Source organism: Camelus ferus, chromosome 3 (assembly GCF_009834535.1).
Source record: "Camelus ferus isolate YT-003-E chromosome 3, BCGSAC_Cfer_1.0, whole genome shotgun sequence".
NCBI lineage: Eukaryota > Metazoa > Chordata > Mammalia > Artiodactyla > Camelidae > Camelus > Camelus ferus.
Window position 1 is genome coordinate 54045764 of NC_045698.1, and position 27970 is coordinate 54073733.

The 27970-nt window shown below is 36.8% G+C and overlaps 1 protein-coding gene and 1 long non-coding RNA gene across 2 annotated transcripts in view; one reads left to right on the top strand and one right to left on the bottom strand.

Moving 5' to 3' along the window:
• The window catches only part of ACOT12 (acyl-CoA thioesterase 12), a 41775-nt gene that overhangs the window by 9920 nt on the left and 3885 nt on the right, over positions 1–27970 (bottom strand). Inside the window, 11 exon segments of the mRNA XM_032475341.1 lie at positions 6178–6261; positions 6920–6983; positions 7216–7271; positions 7779–7929; positions 8784–8903; positions 10455–10611; positions 14614–14749; positions 17665–17730; positions 17732–17767; positions 21027–21087; positions 24767–24836. Of these exon segments, the coding sequence (XP_032331232.1) occupies positions 6178–6261; positions 6920–6983; positions 7216–7271; positions 7779–7929; positions 8784–8903; positions 10455–10611; positions 14614–14749; positions 17665–17730; positions 17732–17767; positions 21027–21087; positions 24767–24836 (1001 nt within the window).
• Positions 14–27970, top strand: LOC116662110. The gene is made up of 5 exons (XR_004318094.1): positions 14–1509; positions 15625–15880; positions 16279–17566; positions 18428–18546; positions 26877–27970. It is a non-coding gene; the product is annotated as an uncharacterized LOC116662110 (long non-coding RNA).

Below are 27970 nucleotides of genomic sequence, written 5' to 3' on the forward strand. Positions count from 1 at the left end.
TAGATTCCTTGGCAGTGGAGGTTAAGGGGTTAAGGGGAGGAGACCTGGTTAGGTGGAGCTCTGGGACCAGTCCTTCCCCAGCTTCAATGAGAATAGCTCCTCTGGTTTGTTTCCTGTGGGTAAAGTTTTTCACGTGATCCTTGCCATTCTGGCTTCCACCACAATGTTTCCAGTACACTCTCAGCTACTCCCTAAATAAAAAGCTACTCCTGCCAGGCTAGTCTCCCATCCATGCTAATTGCCACCAGGAAGGTTTGGGTCGAGCCACTCACTGCCTAGAAAGCTCCTTTACTCCTCCAGCAATTTATCCTTACACTGTCTTCAAGGAGAGAAGAATCATCTCCCCAAAGTTGTGTCTAAGCAACTGTCTTCTTTGACTTTGCCTAAGAGCTGACCTTCACAGTTTAAATACTGCAATCTCTAACTTGCTTATAAGCTACCTTAAATTATTCTTCAGCTATTGTATGTGTATGTGTGATGCCTTCGAAATAGACTATAAGCTCCTTTAAGATGAGGGTAGATCTTTTGCTCCTTATATTACTGCTATTATTAATTCCGTCACTTATATTGAAAATGAAATATGGGTTAAAACAATAAGTACTGCCCAATTTCATTACAAATACCAGAAATCTTAGACTTTTACATCTATCAAAATATATCAAAATAAGTATAGATTTAAAAAATCCAACATAAGTATAATCCTTAACAGACAGTTGTGTTGTAAGAATTATTCAGCTAAAAAGTGACAGAAAAAAATAAGTTAGCTGTATTTCAGAATTAAAAGCATATAATGGGTGAAGGTGGTAAAAAAAAAAGCATATAAAAGCTTTAAAAAGTGGAAAAGAAGAGGAGGATAACTCAGAAAGGAAAACACTAGATCTTTTATCATAAATACAATCTTAAAAAGAAAGAGGGCTTCAAATTCAACAGACGTAATGTGAGAATGTTTCCTTAATTATATAATTATATATATTATATATATATAATTATATATATAATAAGTATCTGTATAAAAATTAAGAATTATTGATGGCTCTCCTTAGACACTAACAAATGCACATTTACTTGTTTAGGTTGGTTTCTGGCCCCAAAGTCCTAAAGAACTGAAATTTTAATGTTACATGACTTTACTAAATATGTCCTTGTCCCTCACTCCAGACATGAATTTGTCATTTCCAGTGCTACGCATGAATGCTCAGATGCCAGCAATGATGCAAGAAGCAGATTTCATACTAGTGAAAGAAAACAAAGTTTTGAAGCAGCTTTTATGAGGCATAAAGAGAAACAAGTAACTTTGTTATGTTAAACTTGTGTTTCTGTATCACTGAACCAAGCATAGATGAAAACCTAACTGGATCCAAAGAGGGTAAGGAAGACCCTGAAAGGATTCAGAAGTGAGGCCCAAGACATAATAAAAGCAAACAACCAAAACCAGAACATGCAGAGGAGGTCAAAGTCAGAGTTGAAAACCATCAGTGAAGTAGCAAATGAGTTTGCTTCCATTTCAGGGTAAGTGACCATATAATTTATTAAGCAAACTGGAACACTTAGGCACTGTTAATGATTATGATGGGATAACCAGGACTGTCTCAGGAAAGCCATGACATACAGCAGTCCTATTTTAGAGGCTACTGCTCATTGATGATGAAAAACAGTGCACCCTCAAACATGAGCACAAAGTGTTGGCATTGTTGAGCATCTCCTGAGTGCCAGGCACGCTATGTTCTAGGACTAACAGTGGTGAGCAAAACGGTCCTCTGAGAGCTTATAATCTATTTAGTGTGAGCATCTAACAGTCTCCTAATATACCTCTGAAATTAGATAAAATTAAAATACAAATGATATATATTTGTTCAAATTTAATGACATGCAAATCATTGTAAAAGGTGCTAGGGAGGTACAAAGAAGTTAGGACAAGTCTTCTTTCTTAAGAAATTTATCTAGTTGGAGAAAAAGACCATGTGTAGAAAGTTAAATTGCTGTGTAAGGCTTAAATATCAATTCAGTGTGGCTATGGAAGAAATGTCACAAGGTAATGCATAGTTAATTGACAAGTTAACTCTAAAGAAGTAATTGTTAAAGGAGTTTCTAGAGGGATATGTTCCTTCATTCAGGGGTTATAGGCTTTATGGAGAAGCATTTTCCTTGGGTCTTGAAGACTGGGTAGGACTAGGGTAGATAAAAAGGAGGAGGACAGAGACATGGAATATGAGAACTAACCTCAGTGGTAAGAATGTGCAGGGCAGTTTGAAGGACCTCGGATCAGCCAGCATGGAGTTGTAGAGACAGGACTGGAAAGATACTTAACTCTTTAAGAAATTTCCCCAAAAAAGTTGTTACTTTTTTAAAAATTGAAGTACAATTGGTTTACATTATATTAATTTCAGGTAGACAACATAGTGATTCAGTAATTTTTATAGATTATACTCCTGTATAGAAGAATGTGTGTATATGTAAATATATATGATATATACTGAATATATACTCAGTAGTGCAGTTGCTGGATCATATATGGTAATTCTATTTTCAGTTTTTTGAGGCACTTCCATACTGTTTACCATAGGGCCTGCACCAATTTACATTCCTACCAACAGTGTATTAGGGTTCCCTTTTCTCCACATCCTTGCTAACATTTGTTATTTGTGGTCTTTTTGATGATAGCCACTTTGACTGGTATGAGTTGTTTATAACTCACAGTTTTTGATTTGCATTTCTCTTTTCATGTGCCTTTGGCCATCTGTATGTCTTCTTTGGAAAAATGTTGATTCAAGTCTTCTGCCCATTTTTAATCAAGTTGTTTGTTTTTTTGATACTGAGTTTTATGAGGTGTTTGTGTATTTTGGATATTAACTCCTTATCAGTCATATCATTTGCAAATATTTTCTGCCATTCAGTAGGTTGCTTTTTCATTTTGCTGAAGGTTTCTTTTGCTATGCAAAAAACAGCTAGTAAGTTTAATTTGTTTCCTTTTGCTTTCTTTTCCTTTGCCTTAGGAGACAGATCCAAAAAAAATTGCTACAATTTATGTCAAAGAGCATTCTGTATGTTTTCTTTTAGGACTTTTATGGTTTCCAATCTTACATTTAGGTATTTAATCCATTTTGAGTTTATTTTTGTATGTGGTGTGGAAAATGTTCTAATTTATTTGTTTTTCATGTAGCTGTCCAGTTTTCTCAGAACCACTTACTGAAAAGACTGTCATTTCCCTATTGTATATTCTTGCCCCCTTTTTTGTAGATTAATTGACCATAAGTGCATGGATTTATTTCTGGGCTCTCCATTCTGTTCCATTTATCTATGTGTCTGGTTTTGTGCCAGTACCATACTGTTTTTTTTTTTAATTAAAAATTAAAAAAATTGAAGTATAGTCAGTTTACAAAGTTGTATACCATATTGTAGCTTTGTAATGTACTCTGAAGTCAGAGAGTGTAATACTTCCAACTTTGTTCTTTTCTTTCAAGATTCCTTTGGCTATTTGGAGTTTTTTGTGGTTCCATATAAATTTTAAGATTTTTTTGTACTGGTTCTGTGAAAAATGTCATGGATATTTTGATATGGACTGCATTAATCTGTAGATTGCTTTGGTTAGTATGGACATTTTAACAATATTAATTCCTCAAATCCATGAACATGGGCTATCTTTCTTTTCTTTTCTTTTTTTTTTTTTTAACATCATTTTCAATTTCCTTCATCAATGTTTTATAGTTTTCAGAGAATGGGTCTTTCACCTCCTTGGTTAAGTTTATTCCTAGGTATTTTATTCTTTTTGAAGTAATTTTAAATGGGGTTATTTTCTTGTTTTCTCTTTCTCATAGTTCATTATTAGTGTATAGAAAAGCAACAGATTTTTACATATTAATCTTGTATCCTGTAACTTTATTGACTTTATTTATTCTAATAGTTCTAATAGTTTTGGTGGACACTTAGGGATTTTCTTCATATAGTATCATGTCATCTGCAGACAGTGACAGTTTTACTTCTCCCCTTCAATTAGGATGTTTGTCATTTCTTTTTCTTGTCTGACTTCTGTGCTTAAGACTTCTAATACACTAAATAGGAGTGGTTAGAGTGGGAAACTTTTGTTCCTGATTTTAAAGGAAAAGCTTTCAGCTTTTCACTGTTGAGTATGATGTAGTTTGTCATATTTATTATGTTGAGATGTTTCCTTTATTATGTTGAGATGTTTCCTCTGTACCAACTTAGATGAGAGTTTTTTTTTTTATCATGAATGGGTATTGAATTTTGTCAGATGCTTTTTCTGCCTCTATTCAGATGATCATGTGTTTTTTGTCCTTCCTCTTGTTAATGTGGTGTATCACATTGATTGATTTGTGAATATTGAACCATCCTTGCATCCCTGGAATAAATCTTGCTTGATCATGGTATCTATTTTGTATTTTGTGTATTACCAAAAAAAATACATGATACATACAAATATTTTATATATTATTGATTTGGTTTGCTAATATTTTGTTGAGGATTTTTACATGTATATTGATCAGAGATATTTGGCCATGAGAGTTTTTTGTAGTGTCTTTATCTGGTTTTGGTATCAGGGTAATGGTGGTCTCATAGAGTGAATTTAGGTGTGTTCCCTCCTCTTCTCACTCTTTGGACACTTGAGTATTAGCTCTTCTTTATGTGTTTGGTAATGTGGAGCCATCCAATCCTGGACTTTTGTGTGCTGGAATTTTTTGATTAGTAATTCAATTTAACTGCTAGTGATCATTCTACTCAGAATGTTTATTTCTTCCTAATTCAGTCTTAGAAGATTGTATATTTCTACAAATTTATACATTTTTCTAAATTGTCCAGTTTGTTTCATATAACTGTTCATAGGATTTTCTTTTTCTTTCTTTCTTTCTTTTCTTTCTTTTCTTTTCTTTCTTCTTTTCTTTCTTCTAGAGTTCGTTTTCTCGTATTTCTTTCGTTAGGTTGCTTCGTTTCTCTTTCTTCGATTTTCTTCTTCTTTCTTGTTCTTTTTCTATCTTTTTTCTCCTTGTTCCCCTTCATTCCCTTCCTTCCTTCCTCCTTCCTTCCTTCCTTCCTTCCTTCCTTCCTTCCTCTTTTGTATCTTTGTAGTATCAGATGTAGTTTTCCCTCTTTCATTCTTATTTTATTTGAGTCCTCTCTTTTTTTCTTGATGAGCCTGGCTGCTATAGGTTTATCAATTTTGTTTGTCTTTTCAAGAAACCACCTCTTGTTTCATTGATCTTTCCTATTAGTTTTGGTCTCTATTTTATTTACTTCCTCTTTGATCTTTATCATTACCTTTCTTCTGCTGAATCTGAGCTTTGCTTGTTCTATTTTATCTAATTCCTTGAGATGGTAGGTTAGGTTGTTTATTTGAGATTTTTCTTGTTTCTTGAGGTAGCCAAGTATCATCATAAACTTTCCTCTTATAACTGCTTTTGCTGCATCCCATAGATATTGGAAGATTGTGTTTTTATTCTCATTTGTCTCCAGATATTTTCTGAATTCCTCTTTTATTTCTTCATTGAGCTGTTTTTTTTGTTTTTTTTTTTTTCAGTAGCATGTTTTTTAGTTTCCACCTATGTCTTCTTTTCCCATTTTTCTTTTTGTATTGATTTTGGGGTAGTTGGAAAAACTGCTTGATATAATTTCTGTCCTCTTAAAATTGTTGAGACTTGTTTTGTGACCTAAAATGTGATTGATGCTGGAGACTGATCCATGTGCTTGAAAAGAATGTGTAGCCTGCTGATTTTGGATGGAATGTTCTGTAGATATCTATTAAGTCAAAAAAGTCTAATGTGCCAGTGCCATTTAAGATCGCTGTTTAATTTATTGATTTTCTTTCTGGATAATCTGTCCATTGATGTAAGTGTGGTGGCACAGGTCCTGACCTGATCACTTCTCTTCTTCCTACCTGACTCTGTGTGGATCTTTCTTTACAGCCTTCACTGGTGTATAAGAATCTTTCTGCCAGTTTCCCATTTGTTTTCAGTGTGAATTGTTCCATGTGTTGATGTATTTTTGATGTGTTTGTGTGGGGAGGTAAGCTCAGAGTCTTCATATTCTGTCATCTTATTCTCCATTTTTTTTTTCACTTTCTTAAAGCAGCATTACAAGCAGCAGAACCTCTACCACTATGACAAGTTTCATTTGTGATGGGCAGTGGGTTGTGATGGGTTGTGCATATACCTGGATGCCTCCTACCTTTTCCATAGCACTGGTAACCTCCCATCCACTCTTGGCTGCCATCTTTTTGAGAGCCTCCACATTGCCCTTACTCAAGGATACCTAAAATACAAATATTTGAAAAGCTATAAGTTCAACACATAGATATGTGATCAAGTATTTTCTGCTTAGAAAATGGGCACTGTTAGAGCTGAAGTGATGATGCTGAGGTTAGACTAAGCTACAGGTAACATAGTTTCTATCTCAAACTCTTAATTCAGAATTCAGACACAGTAATGTGAGGCCTGTATGCTTAGCATATTAGTATCATTATAATTTGTGTCCTGAACAAAGACAAGATTACCCTTAAGTATGATTTGTAATCTATAAGTAATAAGTAAACTTGGATTTCCCTTTACATTTTATGGTCAACAACATTAAAATGACCAATACTTGGTTGCTGTGTTATAAAATGCAAGCTGGTGGGCGTGTCATTCAGCACAAACCATGGTGAGACGTCAAATCTCAATATCCCATGCTGCTTGAATGCATTTGATGACAGAGCATCCAGAATCTGTAACTTGGGAATTGTACATATCATACAAACAAGACAATGAAGCAGTTGGCTGATAACCAGTTACTGATAGCTTGGGTTTGTTTTCTTTTGGGATGACCGGTTGCTATAATTCACCTTTTCATCTAACCTGTATAGGCACAACATGGTAGTCAGTTAAATGATGAGCGTTTTTACACAAACAACTCCAAATCATAAAACTGTCACCTGGTTGTCAATATTCCAGTGTTCGCAAAGTGGAACCTCTTCTTTGTGGGAAACAACATATTTTCTGGAAAAAAAGTTAAATGACAGTTTTCTTTCTTGCATTTAGCACACAGCAATAACTACACTTTATTCAACGATCAGGAAGAACAATTTTCAACACAGTAGCCTGTGGAGGAAAACATTAGACCTTCTCTTTAAAATATTATATGGGAATAGAGACCCAGAGAGGGCTCTTTGCTATGTAGCTTGTCAGATAAGGGAAGATTCCATAAAATCCTTACACCTAAGTCCCTTACCTGCTTAGGCGAATTCTCTTGCGAGCGATAGCTCCATGATACCGTCTAAAATCATCCTTAAATAAAAAACAAAGTAAAATGAAGAAATTTCTACTGTTTTAGTGCTACAATCCTTAAGTCCTCTCTCCCTCCTAAGTCAATTGAAAAGTCTAATTGGGACAAGAAGCCTCTGCGTGAACTATCCTCAGGTCACAGTTGCATTAAGGCAACTTATTCCGAAAGACTTAATTCCAATGAATGTGGCGCAGCATAGAGAACTGGGTGTAAAGTGGGAGAATGGTTAGAAAGGGGATATGGAAGATGATATGCTTCCAATAGCAGCATGTGGCTGAGCAGAGGTGAGGTCTTCAGGGCCTCCATCATTCCAATAAATGATGAGAGTGATTTGGAAAAAGAAGAAAAAGCCCATGTTACTTTGTGACGTGGAAAAGAAAGAAAACCAGAGGGGAATAGCCACGGAGGTTGTTATCAGTGCAAGGAGAGAGTCTGGGTAGAGCTCTGTACCCACAGCTTCCCCCAGAATAAGTGGTCTGATTACTGAACCGCATGTGCTCATAACTGACCTCTGACACAGGCTTGATTCTGGGAAATGTGACCATTTCTTCCTTATCATCGACAGCGTTATAAATGAGAAAAGCACTGTTGATGTGACGGCCCCGGCCCTCAGACCACTCCTTGCAGTCGAAGGCCTCCACACGCACTCCCACTTCAACACTGCAGAAGGGTGACAAGGACAGTGGGCAGAGAACCTGACCATGCAAGGCATCTGCCCACTGCCCCACCACTTCCTCCAGGCAAGGAAGAGAATGACGGCCCTGCGTTGTTTCTTTGTCATCTGCCAATCTATGCAGGTGATAAAATCCATTTCATCAGGTCCATGGATCTGACGTGCAAGCCCCTAGGAGTACTTCCACATTACTTTCCCATGGCCAAGTGGGAAAAAGGCCAGTGGAACTTTATATACATTCATGAACATATGTTGGTAATAGGAGGCAGGAGTTTAAATTGTGCCAAAGTCAAGTTTTCTCTCCTAAAAACAATACCATAATTAAGAAGCATCAAACACTGAAGTTGGATAGGAAATACAGATGTTCCTTTTTACATTTAAAAAGAAAAAATACTAAATTAAAGCTTTTCGTTGTGTATCAAGAATAATAAAAATAACTGGGAAGTGGTTTGGTCTTCATGGTGTTAAATGACAGGTCCATCTTTAATTGACTGACTATACAGTAACCGGGACTCTTTTGAGAGTGAAAGGAAGAGTTAATAATTATGACAGTTGTAAACCAAGATCATCCTGGATCAAGTGGGACATACAGTCACCCTTATTATGAGATTAAAAGCCAACTTATGATAGTGTACTCAGTGTAAGGAGGCCTCAAGTGGAACAGAGGGTTAAAAAGTTTGTCTATGGATTTTGAAGATTAAGTGAAGTTTCAAAAAAATTAGAAGGAACTTGGCCACTTTAAAATAGTCCCTATACTCACGTCCAGATTGAAATAAAACGAAAAACATCACTTATGTGCAAGTTTGAATTCACTTATAGCAGCCTAAGAGACATGCTTTACCAGGTCTGAAATGTATTGTTGACAGTGGCATTGAAGACAAGGCGATCTCCAACTGTAGATGGTCCCCGGAACTTAAACATGTCCACAGACTTCAGGAGGGGATGCACTCGACACAGGCGGCTGATGAAACAAAGGGAAGGAGAGAGAGAGAACAAAGTGACTATTCTCCAAAATATTTTGAGAAACTGCTGCTTTGCTTAACGAATGCAATAGACCAGTGTTCCTGGTTCTTTCTAAATGAACACCGTTTTCAACTCAAGAGGGAAGTAAATAACTGGATTGTGTGTGTTGAGAAGGCCTCTGTACAATACCTGCAGATATCCTGGGAAATGCCATGTCCCTAAGCTGTGAGGTCTTTACCAAGATGCTGGAGCTTCTGTTCTTGTGTTGACAGTCCTGCTCTTGTTTTGTGCCCTGTGGAAGTGCCCCCGAAAAACAAACCACTGTCTTTTGTTCTGATTTGAGGGTTTTATTCCTCCTGACAGCTCATGACCACAGTCACAGGAAGCCGTGACTCCTAGGTTAGAGCAGGCAGGGAGAAGAGAACTGCCAGCAGGTGCCGTTCACATTTGTTCTTGGCTTCACTGTTACCTGAATTCATCCACAAATCAAAAGACTAATCTTTTCCCCACAGAAAAATTACCTGGGTTGTTGGACAAAAGCCTGAAAGGCTATAACGTAGCCTTTTTTTTTTTTTTTTACAAATTTTATAATTTTTGTGTGTGCAATCTTTTGAAACTCTATCAATGGTATTTAATCTCAGAAAGTTACTTCCATAATTTCTACATTTTAGATTCCCACTGTAGTCATTCAGGTACTCTAAAGAATTGTGCCAACAATAAGTGAACAGACTCTACTATAGTTAATTATATTGTAAGCCTTTACAGTACAACAGGTTCAAATGCTTTATTGTCATTAAGAATGAAATGCCATTTTAAAAATAAGCTCTTATATTTGTTCATAATTTATAGAAAGGATAATTACAGGTTTCTAATTATAGTCATAACTATAGACATATTAATAATAAAATAATAAAAAATGAACAATAATAAAAATAAAATTCTTTTAACTTTGAGAAAATAAAACCGTAACAATTTTTGGTTACAAAAATTGTCAGAAGGGTAGATCCTGTTCAAATGCATTTTCAGAATATACAATGTTCTTTGAAATTATCTACGTGGCTCCGTTAAGAATAAAGCAACCCTTTTGAAACTCAGGAGCATTAAAAGTACTTTTCCAAGTTTTTCACTCCTCTTATTTTTCAGTTAATCCTTTAGCCATAACAGTTCTAACCAGCACCTTCAGAGGTCAGATCTAATTATAAACTGCCTTTTAAAAATTCTGTAACTTGACTATTTTTAAGTGTAAAGGCTGTCTTCTGCATCTACTTTGTCATAACTATCATTACAAGAAGTTGCAGTGTCATAAGATCAACATGCATAATTCAGAATAAAGTATAAGAACTGTCATTTCATTTTCATTTTTGAACCAAGAATTTAAACATTCACCTTCAAACAAAAGGACTGAATAATTCTAAGGTAAATAGGAGAATGACTTATTTTCTCATTTTGATAGAAGGCAACACTGCCCTCTCCTTATTTCCTTGACTCGCCCTTTCAGTTCTCTCACCACTGGTCCCAAGATCACAAGCCAAAAGTCACAGCCAAGAACCTTGCAGAAATAGTAGCCACTGTCTCCATCCAAGCCATAATCTGGCCACCAAATGTATTTCCGTGATGGTTTGCATGGGGTGGGAGGACAAGTTCAATGCTCTGAACAGAGGTATCCCTCGTGGAAACCGTTCCTTCCTCTTCATCACAAATGGGATCTGAAAAGTGGATGTAAACAATGGTGGAGTTAACCGCAGAACCCGAGGCTACGGCCTTTCTTTCCCAGCAGCACACTCAGCTCACGAGACTTTTAGAAAAATGAGAATTACAAAATAATTGAAATTCTTGAGGGAATAAATAAGTTTTATTCTACAGAGTGACTTTCATCTGAATCGTGGATGTTTACAGTGAATTGGATAAGAGAACAGATCAGAAAGGGCCTTTTAGAGATTGTATTCCAATCTGTCCTACATGTCAAGCAGAAATTTGATTAAAAGAATGATTAAATTTAAATTTGGGTTGCTTCAGGTGGAGGAGGGGCAGGTCAGGGAAGGGAGGGGCAAAAAGAAATTTGGGGATTGATAGATAATGTCTTTATCTTGATTGTGGTGATGGTTTCATGGGTGTATACATGTCTCAAAACTTATCAAATTGTACACTATAAATATGGACCATTTATGATATGTCAGTAAAGTTATTAAAAAGAAAGGGATTTGAGCTATAAAGGGCCACAGACACTGGGAATCTGAAATAGCTTGCTGTAGTAGAAACTTCAGAATGGAAATGAGGCCTCCGTGGTCATTGTTTCGTAATGAATGTAGTCACAAACAGAAAAGACAATACATTGTACTTCTTAGTGTCTTTCTGCTTCTTTTGAATCATATCTACTTTCATTCACTGACAAATTGGTTTTTACTCCCAACAATGGAGAAATCATTTACTCTGGCTGCAAAGCAGTAAAATGTATTCAGTTATACTTCCTGCATCATCAAGTGAATCACCAGCTAGGCTTAAATCTCATGTGCTACTGTTGAGGAGGTGGGGGGAGGAATTACAAATCAGGGGTCCCATCCTCGGTTGTACTGTCAGAGGCAAAGCTGAGCTTGCATTGTAAGAGCCCAGATATGCCCAGCTGCTGTTGGTAACTGGAAATGGAGCCATTCTTGGCACAGTCACAGAAAAGTGAGCAGAGAAGTGTGGTTACAGAGAGTTTTAAGCTCTAATTTCCTAATGTTATTTTTCTATTTTTAATTAATTGATAGTCTTTTTTTTTTCTTTTTCTCCTCTTCATTCCACTGATCATTTCACTCCCCTGCTTAAAAGCATGTCAGTAACTTCCCCTTGTCCTATTAGAAAAACCCAAATCATTCCCATGACCCCAAGACTAGATGGGTCTTCCTTGTGCGGCCTATGCCAACCTCTCTAGCCCCACCTAGTCTGATTGCTACTCGTACCCCTTCCTCCTCCATCATATTTTCTTTCAATCTCTCTCTCCCTTTGTTCCAGCCATAATGCCTTTTTTTCAGTTCCTGTAACTAAATGTTGTCTTCAGCATCAGGGCATTTGCACATGGTGCTCCCTCTGTCAGTAGCATTTCCACTGGCCACCACCACCACCTTCTTCCACTTACCTCCTATTCTTTCCTGGCCCATCTCAGTCACCACTTCCTAGGAAAGCCTTCCTTGACCTCCACAGCTAACCCCACAGTTATGAGCTATCACGTGTACTTTTCTTTCATGGTTATAGTTTTATGTTTATCTGTGTGATCTTTGATTATCTGACCCACTAGATCCTATGCTCCTCTGGGCAAGGACTGATTTTTTTTTTTATTATTATTCTAATATAATTCCAGAATGTGGGGGCTGAGTAAACATTTATTGAATGAATATTGAATGGATAAATTAACTTATCTTTACTGATTTATTCTGCATTCAAGTCCTTTCTATCAACAGAATATTTTTAGGTGACAAAATGATTGTACCGATTTATACTTCTGTCTCCTGTTTATTAGAGTTCCCACTGTTCCCCATTTTCACTTAAAAAGTATTGTGGACTCTTCAGTTTTTTCCAATTTTGTGAGTGTGAAATAGTATCTCCTGTTGGTTATAATTTGCACTTCTCTGATTAATAATGATGTCCAACACCTTTTTATATGTATATTAAACTTTCTTGTTACCTCTTAATGTCTATGTTGTTTGCTTCAATTGTTACTTCTCTCCATTCTTTTTCTCTTTTCTTTCTGGAACTTGGATTAGATGCTTGTTAGACTCCATTTTCTGTGTCTCCTAATCTCTCTTATATATGTCCCATTTCTTTGTCTACCCATTTAAATTCTAGGTAACTCCTTTAGATCTATTTTTCCAGTTTACTGCCGTATCTGCTGTTTAATTCACTCATTGAATTTTACAGAATGTAATAATTAAAATAATTAAATAGTAAATAATAAAAACAATTATTATATATTCTTCCTGCATAGAAATTCTTTTTGCTTGTCAAATATTTTAAGTCATTTTCTTTTTCTGCATAATACTTTTTATACTCTTTTATATCTTAAACTATATTAATATTCTTACTTCAAATTCTTTATATGATAAATTCAATATCTGTATTCTTTGTGGACCTTATTCTATTGTCTAGTGCTGTGTCTGGGTTTTTGTGATTTTTGACAAGGAGCTCACATTCCTTGGATCTTTATTTGTGGGAATTCTTGAGGGCTGGGCTTAAAGTCACGTCTCCCCACAAAGGATTTGCATTTGTGGTTGCAGATCACCTGTGAGTACCTAACACAATACCATTTCACATTAAATTTCACTTGGTCTGTTTCAGACCAAACAAGTTATGTAAATTCTGACACCAAATCTGCATGAGAACACACTTATGATTGAATCCTTGAAGAGAAACAGTTTTTTTCCATCCTACCTAGGGCTAAGTGGAAAGCATCTCTACCAGGTGTTCTCTGAGGAGTGGGATTTTTCTACTTGACCCATTTTGGGGGAGTTGAGCTCCAGGTGTGGTTCTTTGATTCAACCTTCTACCTGGCTTTGTCTCCTGAGCCCTGGCAGGCCCATTAAAACAACAAACTCTAGACTTTCTAGCACTACAGGGTCCTCCTGAGCAAATGCCAGCTCTTAATGTCTCCTTACACTGCTGCATTTGTGTTTCTAATCATTTGTGGACTTTAAAACTTTCTCTTATTTTTCTGCCTGCTGAGATGTGTTTGCAGAGATGTTTGTAAATATTTTATCCAGAAATTATAGGTTTTTCCAGACTCCAAGTCCACCATATTGCTGTAATCAGAATTGGACTGCTTCCTAAAGTGATCCTTAAAAAGCGTATGAAATCTTAAATCTCTTACAACTTTACTCTGTCTTTTTTTAAGTACTGATTTTGTTAGATAATGTTCTATAAACATCCAAAACTAGTATTTTTTAGGTTAATTTCTTACTCAAATGGTACTTTTTTTCAAAATAAATTAATATGAACTATCTCTAAAACATATTGTTAAATGAAAAAAAAAAGGTGCACCGTTGTCTGAATATTGTGTTACCAATATAAAATAAGAAATTAAGAGGGCCTTATAATGTGACAGACATTGTAAGACTCCAGTATAAGACAACTCCTCCTTTTTTGAGGGATAACTAAAGAAAAAGCTGCTTGATTCCTATGAAGACATACATGGCATACACTGACACAGGTAGAGGTGGGTACCAGGCAGGTCATGTGTACATAAGCATCAGCTGTGGCATGTATGCAGAGATATATTGAGTATAGAGGAATCAGTCCAGAAGCATGCCTGTTTACAGGTAGTTGCCAGTCAATGGGGGAAATAGGGCTTTCCCAGGTTTACAGACCAATTCAGGCTCACAGCTCTGGCTGTGAACCCATGTTAAGTACAGTAAACAAACCTCATCCTTTCTTCAGGCTTCCAAATAGGACATACTCATCTGGCAGTCAATTTCAATATTTGTACTTTGGATGCTCATCAAGTATTGTGTCATCATTCTGCTTGGACAGTTTTACATTCACCCCACATTTTCAGGTCAGGAAGTTTGACCTGAATTGAGGTTATTCCGCCTCTGGTTTTCTTTCTCATTACTGGAAAGGATCAACACAGCAGTAGAATATACATGCTTTTCAAGTGCACATGGAACATTCTTAGGATAGATCACGTGCTAGGCCATAGTCATATAATTAAAGTTCCTGTAAGTAGATTTACTGACCATCAAACTTGCCATTTTCCTTCATCAAGTTTTTAAAGGTATCTTCATGTTGTAATCGAACTTTCCTTCTTTCAGAAGCCAGATTATGTTCCACATGATCTTGTTCAGTTAGAAGTGTGATTGGTTTTAAATGAATCTGGAAAAAGAAAAACATGTATCTTTCATTGCCTTGTTCAATTATAAAAACACAGCGTGAATTTTGCAAAAACAAATGATATGTTATATTGTTTTCTAACTCAAAGTAAATAGAGCATTTATGGGTGCTTTCACACATTTTATTTGACTTAATTTTTTTCTTAAAATATTTTTTAAACTAAAAAAGAAATCAATGTAGGCATAATTATTTGTTCAAACAATAAGTTACATGCCTTAAAAAGCTTTCCAAATATTTTCTCTGATTTAAAAAATTTTCAACAAAACTATAAAATAAGAAATTCTTCAAATTAATGAATGAGGAAAGGGACTTTGACTCCACTAAAGTGTTATCTATCTTTTGCAAAATTAAGATATCAAAAGGAGAGAGTAAAGATGTTCTAGAGAAAGCTATCATGTACCTAGAGATATTCCCAACTTTGAAATTTCATCATATGATTCGGAAACATTAATAAGCAAACTGAAAGAATCAATATGTCAGAATAAGGCTCTAACTGACCTCCAAAAACCTGGAAGAATGATGCAACAGAACCAAGGGCTCAAGCTCCTCCAGAAATGCCTGAGTGCTGACCTGTGTATGTGAGTCACCTTGCAGCTGGACAGGGATAGCTCTGTGCTTATTTACAGGACGCGTAAAGGCTGCTGCTGACCCTTGACCAAGATAAGGATGAAATAGCTAATGATTTCTCATGCACGCTTAAAGTTAAACACCTCTGGACTACCTTGTGTAATCTGTTTAGCAATGTATAAACCAATAACTTGCACTGGTTTAACTAGTCACACAGCCTTATTTCAGTTGTGTGACCAGAGGGGTGTAAAAGACCTGGTAAACTAATGCCTTGGCGCTCTTATCTGCAGATGAAGTATACTTTGTGTGCCTGAAGAGGACCATAAGAGGACCCTGTGGCTGGAAGTCTTGGACCTCTCTGATGTTTGCTGTGCTTTCTTTCTCCTGCTGTGCCAGCTCCTTTAGCTTCAGTAAGGCCTCGTATGAGCATACACTATGGAGTCTTGTGAGGCCTTCAGTAATCTCGCCTGTGCCATTTTTGAACTAGGCCTAGTTAATCATTGCTCATCTCATCCTGGAATAAACTCACTTTGGACAGAGATCCAGGTAGGGCCTGTTGGTACAAACTAAACCACTGATTTTTTTCATGGCTCTTCTCATGATGTGCTACTGAACAAGAATGTTACTAACTAGAAAATACGTTAGTCTGGGAAAGGTGCTTTACAATAAAGATTATCTGAGCTTGTACCAATTATGGCAGCTCTTAAGGCACCTGACTTCCCAGAAACGCTTTTGGAAACAGTTCTTTAGACTCAGCAGAGACTGGACCACAGTATGACTATTACATTTTGGGGAGGGGGGTTGGTAATTAGGTTTATTTATTTGTTTTAGTGGAGGTACTGGGGATCGACCCCAGGACCTCATGTGTGCCAAGCATGCACTCTACCACTGAGATAAACCCTTCCCCCTTGACTATTATATTCTTATTTCATGACTCCCTGAAGCTGGAGCAAGAAGCCTGAAGCTGGAGGGGAAAAATGATGGCCCTCATTTTCTCCCCCATGTGAAGGAATAGCTTGGGTAGGTAGACTGCTTTCTGTCACTTGCTCTCTGATCTCAGAACTCTGCACCCTTCCCCATATTCTCCCATCCTCAAAAGTTTGGAGATTTAGGGGGGATTCCAGGAAAAAGAGAAGTTGGTAAGACCTGTCTCAATGTCTCAATGATTTTAGTGAACGCAGAATCCCTGGGATACTTTTTCAGAGTACAGATTCCAAGCTCCTATAAGAGTGACTAATTCATTAGGTCTGAGATACAGCCCAGAAAGCTGCATTTTGTAATATAATAGTTGATACAAACTTCAATTTGAAAAATAATGCCTTTTGGGCAATGAGAATTTGCCTTGTGGCCTGTTTAATATCGGGCAGAAAGTGGGAAAAGTGTCCCAGTGTACAAAACTCCGCACCGTGGTAGGCCAACTCAGCCCCCGCCCATTCTGTGCCTCCTGGCCCAAATGAGCAGTAGCTAGCTGGTGAGTGCAGCCCTGTTGTCACCTCTTTTGGGCACAGAGGAAACACTGCTTTGTCCTGGCTCTGATGTTGTAGGCACTTCTGAGGAAGAACACTTTTCATAGTGAGAAGTACTTGTTACTTCAGAGTGGGGCTTGGAGAAGCCACTGTGTTCACTATGGAGCGATCCTTGGAATGAAATATTTAAGTTCTAAATTGAATTATTACATTTAAAAATACTTAGACTAAATGGGGACCCTCCTCTAGGCACCCTGACCCTAAAAAGAAAAGCCAAGAAATCATGAGTAAATTCCCAGCAGACTAGGGACGAGCTGCTGTGGGCCAATGGCCAGGCAAGCCCACTGGGCACCCACATCAGGCCAATGTATTTCTTTTTCAGGTGTTTTTACCCCATATGCCCTGAAGCCTATTTTTAAACTTCAGTAACTCGGCAACTTTGATATTCTTTCTTTAGGTATGAAAAAATGATTGGACCATAACAAGCAACTGCTAGCTAAATTGCTCTTGCTTTGAAAAAAAATTTTTAACTCAATTTTGAGTTATATAACCACAAAAGAAAAGAACTAAATCCCTAAGCAATATTTATGAGAAACTAATATGACCTTCAGATCATTTAAAACACAGTGGTTTTCTCTCTTTCACAAACTGGCAACATCTTTCATTTTCTTTAAGGTAGTTGATACTGTGATATTACCACATAAATACTGGTGAAAACGAAGATAAATATTGGTGAATAACAAGTCTTGGGAAAGCATACCTCATGGTAAAAAGAAATTTATTCCATAATAATTCTGCTGCTGATACTTATGTTAATTGTCCCCAAATAAACATACTAGATCCTTCTTCATACAGAAAATTTACCTTTTCTGTTCCAACTGGTTTGGTTACAAATGTAGAGAAAGCCACACTAACAAGTTTCTCAATGCCAGCTGAACATGTCCTGTACTGTGACCTTGATGCTGATCTAAAATGGAAAGAAAAATAAATTCATTAATTTCCAGCCATCCAGACAACAGATGTGATTGTAGCATTCAGAATTCATTTACGTACTTCATCATTGTTTTATTTTTTGATGAAACCAGCATTTTAATTTACTTTTAAGTAATACTGTCTTTTCAATGATTCTCTGTAAAATAGGAAAAATCTTTTTCTAATTAAAGAAAAATATATATTTACCATGGAAAATTTGGTAAATATAAAAATAGATAAATTATAAAAATGAAAGTTGACTATCCAGAGTAAATATTATCAGTAATCTTATCACCTAGATTAATAAATACTAACCTTTTAGAAATTTTCTTCCAGTTTTATATATATATATGAAATGTATATATATGTATATTTGTATATACATTCACACACAAAAGATTATCATATTGTATTTACAGTTTTATAACTTAAAAAATTTTGGCATTATGTGATATGCACTTTCTAACCCCATTATTACTAAATATGTGTTTGAAAACAAGATATTAATGAATGCTTATTGCCCATCAGAGAGATGTACCATAACTTTTTTTAATCTTTAGTCTGAGTTTTATAACTACATTGACCTGGGCAGTGTGTTATTTGCATTCATGTTATTTGCAGCTTTGTTTCCTCTTACAGGAGTTTTATTTTTCAGGAATAGCAAGAAGGTGGCTGAGACACTTCATGGTGATGCGGTGGTGGACTAGATTTCCCCATGTGAAGAGCTCTGAAGCTCACTCTGATCCTTGTGATCACAATTCTGTAAAAGTGTAGGTAAGATCAGGAACATCCCCTAGATAAATAATACTACCTTCTTAAAACAGTGGGCAACCTTGGGCATCTTAGTTCAGCACTGTGTTACCAATGATAAAGAATATCTGTTTCTACATCTTCACCGAGTACATCATGTACAAAAATAATCAACATTCCACGATTCACTTAACTTAAAAAAGTAAACTAGTATTTGCATGGTAAACATAAGTTAACTAGGTAGTGATTAACCAAATTTAAACTTTCCATTCTCAACCCCCAACAACTCTCAACCCTACATAGCTTTCCACTTTCAGAAATAGGCAAATGAAAAATAAAATAAGACAACTAACAGTAAAAAAAAAAAAGTAGCAATTCTGGAGAATTAAAACAAGTTCCGAACATTGTCTTCTATCAGAACAGTTAACTTCGTTATGTTTGATGACCAAATGTCTCAAAAACATAGCAGGGGAAATTTCACTTTGTGTCATGACAGAATGGGTCAGATTGGAATTCCATCCTGTGCAAACAACAAGAAAACTGGTCCAAGTATAGAAAGGAACTATTTTCACACACAGGACAGCAGGCAACACAGACCTGTGATCTCCGAGGAAAGGGAGATAAATGAGGGGAGCACTTGCATTTCCTGGGCTCTCAACTTGAAGGTAATTCCTAGACTATGACCAAGGAAGGGAAACTGACTCTTACTGAATTGAGGAGCCAGAAATCAAGGAGATCAAGGCAGCTGAGATTATCCCAGAGAGGAGGGAGCTACAAAAGGAAAGACTTCTGGATATATGCATATTGTTCCCATTGGGTGTTGGGTTTGATACCAGTTTGAGCGCGTGTAGGGGATAAAATCTCAAAAGGCCAGACAAGAACAACTTCTGAGGAAGAAACAATTACTGTAATGTAAACAGTTCCAAGAGCTCACAGAGAGCTAGGAGTCTTTGGTGTTCCCTCCAGCCAGACCCCACTGAATACACAACACATTCACTGAGACCTCAGAAGACCACTATCTTGGAAGAGGGACTAAATTAGCTCTAAATGGGGCTAGCATTTACTTTTCTTAGGTCAGAAGTCTGTGCTTGCAAGCTCCCTGGGTTCTTTTCTTTTTTTAGTTTCTGGTCAAACTTCCTTTGGAAATTCTAGCTGGTCTCAGGGTATAAGAGGAAAAGGAGAAAAGAAAGGGAACTTTTATCTATGCATGGGCTAAATATAAAGGAGAGTTCTATCTCTCAGGAGAGAGGCCAAGCCCAGAGGCTATTGTGTGGCAAAGGTCAAGAGCCCCAGTGTTGAGAAATCAGGATCCAAAGGCACCATCACAACTGACACTGGCAGAGCTCATTTTATCCACAGGTTTTTATTGCCTTTCTGATTTCTTCAAGGATTTTGTATTCTGTTATATACATACTGGAGGAAAGTGACTAAATTAGGGTAAAGCCATCACCATAAGTGTAGTTACTGCCAAAATAGTTCTGTTATGGGTGGATTTGTGTTCCTCACCAAATCTGGCACCTCAGAATGTGACCTTATTTGAAAATAGGGTGTAGTTAGTTAAGATGAAGTCATATTGGAGTAGGATGGGCCCCTAATCCAGAATGACTGATGTCCTTACAAAAAGGGGAAATTTGGAGACACACACACACACACACACACACACACACACACACACTCTACCATGTGCAGGTGAAGCCTGAGATTGGGGTGATGCGGCAGAAGCCATGATTGCCAGCAAATCACCAGAGGTTAGGAAGGAAGATGTGGGCAGATTCTCTCCCATAGTCCTTGGAAGGAACCAACCCTACTGACACCTTGATTTAGGACTGCTAGCCTCCAGAGCAGTGAGACCATAAACTTCTGTTGTTTAATGCACCTAATCTGTGAAACTTTGTAATAGTAGCCCTAAGAAACAAATATAAGTCCCTACCTGTCATTTTTGCCCAGAGATCAAAGGGACTGCTACTGACCAACCTAGAAGTTGCAACAGGGGACCCAGTAACTCCTCTGCTGCTAATTTAACCTGGATGGAGACTTCAGAAGCCCCTGAGAATGTTGTACTCATAACTATGGTAAAAAAAAGAAAACCAGGTAGAGGAAGAAGAAAAATCTAAACTTCTCCTCTGCCTTTTAAAAACTAGTTAATTATGAGGCTAGTCTTCATTAAGGGTGAGGAGATGGAGAATAATAATGGAGTCAGAATAATTAAGAAATAAAACCCATACCTAGCAAAGAACCAGAAGAGTGCCCTTTTCCTTTGTACGTTTACTTTCTGTGCATACTTCTATGTGAAGATAGTGCATCACATTTAATTTTAGTAGCAGGGTTGACTGGGAAACACAGGTTCCTTATTATTCACTTGTGAACCTGACTACAGATTCAGGGGCCTTCTGAAATTCAGAATCTCATGATCTCCAAATTCTTCCAGGCCTCCTTGTCTGCCTTCTGTAAACAATGAAAAGATGATCACTAACAGGCAGAAGAAAGAAAAGGGAGCCTCTTACCTCCATGCTTGTGCTGAACGCTCTAGTAACTTTCGCTTTGATGGTTATTACTTGTCCAACTCTAGTGAAAAAAACAAACAGCTCGGTAATCCCAGCACATCTCATTTCAGATGTGAAGATTCACTTAAACACATGTGCCACAGAGTAGTTCTACCTTATCATGCCGATAATGTTCATGCATGAAAAACAGGTTAATGATAACAGAACAAGACAGAGCTATAAAACAGATAACCGATCATTGTAAACCACACATATATTGCTGACTACCTCTATTTTAAACAGAAGAGGGACTTTGGAATGACTTCCAAATCTGCAGCAGATACTTTGTATCACAGCTGTTTCCTTCAGAGAAGTTAAACATACAGGCAAGCCTATACAATTGATATTTTTTAAATGTTTGTTAACAAACAAATGGATAAACATACAAGCAAGCAAGGAAACAAATTGATCAGCTTCATTAAGCTACATGAGCCCTCAATGCTGCTAGATGATCCATTCATTCCTCATTATTGCTGGAACTCTGGTCACGTAACCTGAAGTTGTTTCAAAGCCTTTGGGTTCAGGCCCCTCAGTCACCTCTAATTCCTTCCCTTCACTTTAGCGGAAGATAAGGGTCTACCCAATATAAGCTTCCTCAGTTTTTCTGCCTTACTTTCGGATGTTGAACTGTATTCTCACTGTACTTCTCTTCTCTCATCTGTTTCAGAGGAAGAAAGATAGATCTCTTCCAGATCTCTCTCTTTACCTGTGCCCTTGGTCCCACCCCCTGTTATCTCTCCTCTACCATGGCCCAGCTTAGGCAGCTCTTTTGTACCCTCAATTGCTGTCCCTTCCCTGACTCCTTATCAAGCTATGAAAATGTTGAAGGCTTTTCCTTCCTAAAAATCTTTCAAGTTTATTCTTTCTCAAGATTTTTTCCCCTCCTCTACATATTCCTCTGTATTCAAACTTCCTAAAATAATCTTTTCTTTTTCAAACTCACACATTTAACGAATGTTTACTGAGTTACAACTAGTCCTGGCATTAAGCTAAGACCTCAGGATACAGTGATTAATATGACAAGGTTGCTGACATCAAGGAGACAGGTCTTCACTTTTGACACCAGAATGTAGACAGACGAAGTGCAATGCTATGAAATTTTTTGAAAAGAAGAAAGGATCGAGTATTACAAAGGCACCCAGAAGTGACTCGTTTGGAAAGTCAGGGAAGGAGTCATAGAAGAGGTAACATTTGAGATGCATCTTCAAAGATTAGGATTTTTGTCCAATGTAGAAGTCTGGGGGTTTCGCCTCCCATTCATTTTTTAGCCACTCAAATCTAGCTGTTGCCTCCATGTCTTACTTGTGATCTCTCCAGAGTCACTTCCGAGCAGCTAAGATCAAGGTCTTTTCTCATTTAACAGCATCAGTCAGCCTTTTTCTTCAGGAAACTTTCTCTTCCCTTGATTTCCAAAACACTGTTCTCTCTTCATTCTCAGTTTCCTTCACTGATTTCCCTTCCTTAGTTCATCCCTTAAATGGCGAGAGCCCCCAAATTTAAGTTCTTTGTTCTAGTCTCTTCTCATTTCACCTTCTTCCTGAAAGACCTCATTCTCTTCCACGATCCTGTCATCTTTATAGAGATGATTCTCAAATCTACATCTTCAGCCTGAACCTCATTCTTGAAACTCAGGGCCACATTTTCAGACTTCTCTCAGCAGGTTCAGCTCATAGTTATGGAGGCTCTACCAGGCTGAGTGTTAGCTGCTTCCACACGCATTACCTAATTTAACTTAATCCCCACACTAAGCATGTGTCAAACCGTAACCAGTTTTCTTTTTTCCTTAAATTTGTTCCTCCTAGAATTCCTAGCTCTGTTTGGTAAAGTTTCTAGCAGAGATTTACAGTAATAGCATGAGGCAGAGTGTGAGCAGTGAGAGAAGAACTGGGCATCTCACTGGACAAGAATACTTAGGGTTTGAAACTGGTGGCAAATACCCCACCTTGAGAACCATCCCAGACTGGAAACAGATGATCTTCTCTCTCCCTTTTTCGTATAAGTTATATTTATGTCTTTAAGGATTAAGACATTCAGAAAGAAAAAAAGAGTACAAACATAAAATCAAAGAAATTAAGTAAAACCATATAATCCTAGTTTAAACAGTTATTAATATAAACTCTTTAAAAAAACACAATTCATAATTCCGTCCACTGAAAAGACATAGAAATAATGACCAATCCTGTATCAATGAGCACCTTCCCTGCCCAGATTATGCGTTCTACTACTTACCATTTCTTTTGAAAAAAATTTCTAAGTTTGTGTGAGAAAATGTAACAGATGAGCCCAGCTTGTCACAGCAGAAAGCAAAGGAATTATTAAAGACTTCTAACTTTGGGGTTATATCCAAAGGTCTTAGGAACCAAACTGAAGAAGCTCCCACTGTCCAAAGATGGGGTATTTTGAGCATCCATAAGAATAATCACATCAAAATTGAAATGCATCAAATATGTTAAAATCCATGGGCTCATAATGATACTAAATAAAGGAAAAGAATTAAGTCTGTTTTTCCCCAAACTTTGCCTCAGATTAGCCAAGTAATTAGTGAGATAAATAGTCTTTCTACACAAATATTCAGAAAGTAAATGAAGAAATGATAGAATTAGCATATTATCGTTTTATCAGAATCTAATGAAATAATGGTTCTAGATAATGATCATTAGGTGTTATATGCTCTTGAAAGGAACTGGTTTTTATCAAAAATCAAACTTTCATCAGATCAATTTTTAGATATAACTATCAGTTTACAAGAAATACAAAGGACAGAAGAACATGTTAAATAGGGATATGGTGAGCAAATATAAAACATGGTAAACTCTGTATGAAAAATGACCAGGCTTCTTTGAAAAATAAATTGCAAGAGAAAAGAAGAAAGGGAAAATTTTTATGTTAAAGTCATATCAGTCATATTGGATCCTGATTCAATAAACCAGTTGTTTAAATTAAAACAACATTTTTTGAGATCATTGGCATGATAGTTCTTGTAAATGGTTTCGTGATTATGTTATTATGTTTCCTAAAAGAGCCCTTATCTTTTAGAAATATATACTGAAACATTCACAGATGATATCTGGAATTTTCTTCAGAATAATCCAGGTGTGTGTGGGAGTATGGAGGGGAACTGATAACACAGTAGTAGTAGTGTCCTTTGGTTGTTTACTGTCGTACTTAGGTGTTGGTTCCTTGGAGTTACGTGATGCTGTTCTACTTTTGTATGTGGTTGAAAGATTGTGTATCTTGAAATTTAGAGATAGTAAAACACATATAAAATGTTTTTATAAATTAACAAGCATAAAATGTTTTTGTAATTTATTATCTCTACTCAGATGGGTTAATGTTTACCCAACAACCTAATGATGAAATTCACCATCATAGAGATACTATTATCATTAACTATTCTTCTAGTAGAGGAAGGAGCCATTAAGAATCAGCTTTTAGAAATCCTGCTATGCTTTATACGAGAATGCATCTAATGCTAAGAGCTATTTCTCAACAAAATCAGGACTAAATTTACACTTGAGTATTTACTAAAAGTAGGTTCTGCTGCTATTAGTTCTACTGATTTGTGTTGGGTCAAATGTTATTTGTTTTATTAACAAATTGGATCACTGACTCTAAATTAGTAAGCTTACGGTGCCACAAATACATGTTGCAAATGAACCAAAAAGCCCAGGAGAAAGCTATGATAAAGCAATGCCACTTACCTAGCTGTCTCCTCAAATTGTATATCATCCACTGAGGCTGTAACACAGGAAACCCCAGCATGTTTTTCAGCTTCAAAAAATAGATAAAAATGGGCTGCATTAGTAGTTAAGTTTAAATATTTCAGCATGTGGGAAAAGGTATAAAACAAGTAGATTTATTCTAGTAACTCATCCTCTCATTCAGTATACTGTGCCCACACTTCTGGATGAGCTGTAATGGTAACAGTTCCTTTGCGCAGGAAGTTATTTTTCTACTGCATGGAAGTGACTGTACTGTCTCCTAAGTTTTAACTTACACTGTCTTTGATTTGAAATTCAACACCAACATCCAGGATATCTGGCTATTTAAATAGCAACTTAAGTAAGTTGGTGCCAACTTGAAATATTTTGTAAGGTTCTACCCTTCTTTTGTTTAAAAAACTGCATCAAAACTGTATCTGTTATCCCACATAACCAGTAGCTGAGTATATACCACTTAACTAACAGTAAGCACTGAACAGTATGGAAGAACCCAAGATCATACCTGAAATCAGAGAGGAACTTCTCTGGGCATCAGAGAAACAGAGGTGGGCTCAGAGTAGGTATTTAATCAATATTTATTATTTATTACTACAAAATTCACACAAAATTCACAATGCATTAATTATGCTGGAGGAGGGAATTATTGAGTAGGGTAAGAGAGGTTAGAGAGGAGTCCAGTTATTTCCATGTTCCCCATCCGCATCTGTTGAGTTTTTTTGTTTGTTTGTTTGTTTTGATTATTGACTTACTGTATGTAAAAATATCAGAATTTATTCCGTTCAGGAAAAATTCTGACATGTGCTTTTTCCAGAATGTGATTCTGAGGAGCAATCAATTAAAACCCAAGCAGACTGCATTGGCTTTTCCTTTTTAATTTTGGAGACTTCACTCCTGGTGCCACATTATGAAAAAGAGACAGTGAGCTATACAAAATTTGTATTCTTTGTGTATAGTGGACTAGTGTAACTGAAATATATATTAATTGATAGTCCCAGGTAAAGAGATGTGAGGAAATACTCCAGAGAGTGAGTACTTAAAACATTCCTCTCTATGATCTAATTCTGGAGAAAATTGGATATTCTGGTTTTATTAGTTAGAAATAACTGTTCTTCCAAATATGCACGTAACATAAACTGAGCTACCAGAAAACTAACCATAGTGGAACTCTGTGTGTGAGTAATGGAGCGGGGAGGGTAGTCTTCCCATCTGTAAAGTTCTGTGAGAGGAAGAGAATGTAAAAGTATCAGACTCTAGAAATACTCAAGTTGGGCTTAGTTTAATTCAGTGTATCAAGCATTTGTTAAATTCCCACTGATTGCCAGACACTGAGCTGACTCTAACCTATCTTTTAATGAGTCCACTCAGTGACAGAGATCTAGCCATAGTCAGAGCCCTTTTACAGCTTAAGTTTTCTAGAGAACTATTGAGACCCTTGCAAATACATGCTGTAAAATTTGACTAATGGGTATCTAATAGGCATTCATTCTGGTTACCTGGCATAAGGGAATGAGATTCTGAGTTTATTAAACTATTATTGTTAATAAAGTATTACCATGTACACCAACATGAGTTACCAATTTTGAATGATTTAAATGATAAAGTGCAAAAACGAATAAAAGACTAAATTTTTACTGTATATTTTGGGTGTCTATTATGTATATATAGTACTATACTAGACTGCATTAGGGATCATAAAGAAACATAATCATAATCATAATAATTATTTATTAAGAATTTATTATTGGCCTGACACTGAGCTAAGTATTTATGCATATCAATTGCATGAGGTTGATACTATTACTGGTTCTGTTTTACAAATGGGGAAATTTAGGCTTAGAAAGATCAAATACATTATTGTAAATAGTGATTTTGACTATATAAGCAATAGGAACTTTGAGAAAAGAGAAGACCAAGGCATGCTCCCTAGAGGAGAGCTTGAGTGAGCATAGGCTTCAGGGGTTCAGGAGCCATGCTTTATGTTAAAGACTTTTTCAAGGGCCATTAAATTAAAATAGAAAAAATACAAATGTGGGGAACCAACATTGGGCCACAATTTTTACCTGCAATGTGATTATTTTCTTTTTACAAGTGTAACAGGTATGAATTCAACAGGACCAGCTTGTTGTGCTTTTTGATTTTGATCGTCCTCCATGCAGTATGCCAGTAAAAGTGGAGAAACCCTAAAGCTATTTCTGATTTCCTCAGGAGAATCAGAGAATCTGAGGAACAGTAGCTAAGTGGACGCAATCCAGGTATGATGGCCGACAAAAATGGTGGTGCCTCCATTCCTTCCTTCCTTCAGCTAATGTTGACTGAACACCTGTGCTATGCCAGCCTCTATGTAAGATGCTGGAAATATAAAACAGCCACTATCTCTGTTCTCATGGAGTCTGGTGGAGGAGCCAGAGATTGATTAAATGAAAACACAGTAACAAAATGAGTAAGTGCTCTGAAGGAAATACGGGTTTTATGAGGACCTGTCATTGAAGAAGCACACCTACGTGGGATGTCAGGGAAGGCATCCACTTGGAGGGATGTTTGAACTGAGATCTGAAGGATGAGAAGGAGTGTTGTGGAGGAGGGAGCTGAGGGAGGGGGCCATGCTGGGCAGAAGGAACAGTGACTACAGAGGTTCTGAAGAAGGTTCTTATGGCTAAAATGGAGAAAGCAAGAAAGGAGAGTAGGGAAGAGAAGGTTGGGGATAGACCATGCACAGGGCCTCAAAGCTCTTGGTTGACAATTTTATAATACTTAGTGTTAAAGATATTGTTTCACCATCTTTTGGCCTGATGGCACTGTTTCTGATGAGGTTAGTGGCTACTTCTAATTGCCATTCTCCTATGTATCATGTAGTATGTTTTCTCTAACTGCTTTCAAGATTTTCCCTTCATCATGGTTTTACTATGATGTACCTATGTGTGATCTCCTTTGCTGTTCTGTGATCTTCTTGAATCAGTAAATGTATGTCTTTTTATCATATTGGGGAAGTTTCAGCCATTATTTTTTTCAAATATTTGTTTTTGCCCCATACTTTTTCTCATCTCCTATGGGACTCCAATTATAAAAAGTATGTTATACCTTTCAATATTATTTTCATAAATCTCAGACACTTTGTTCATTTTAAAAATTAATTTTTTCCCTCTGTTCTTCAGATTGGATAATTTCTATTGATCTATCTTTATG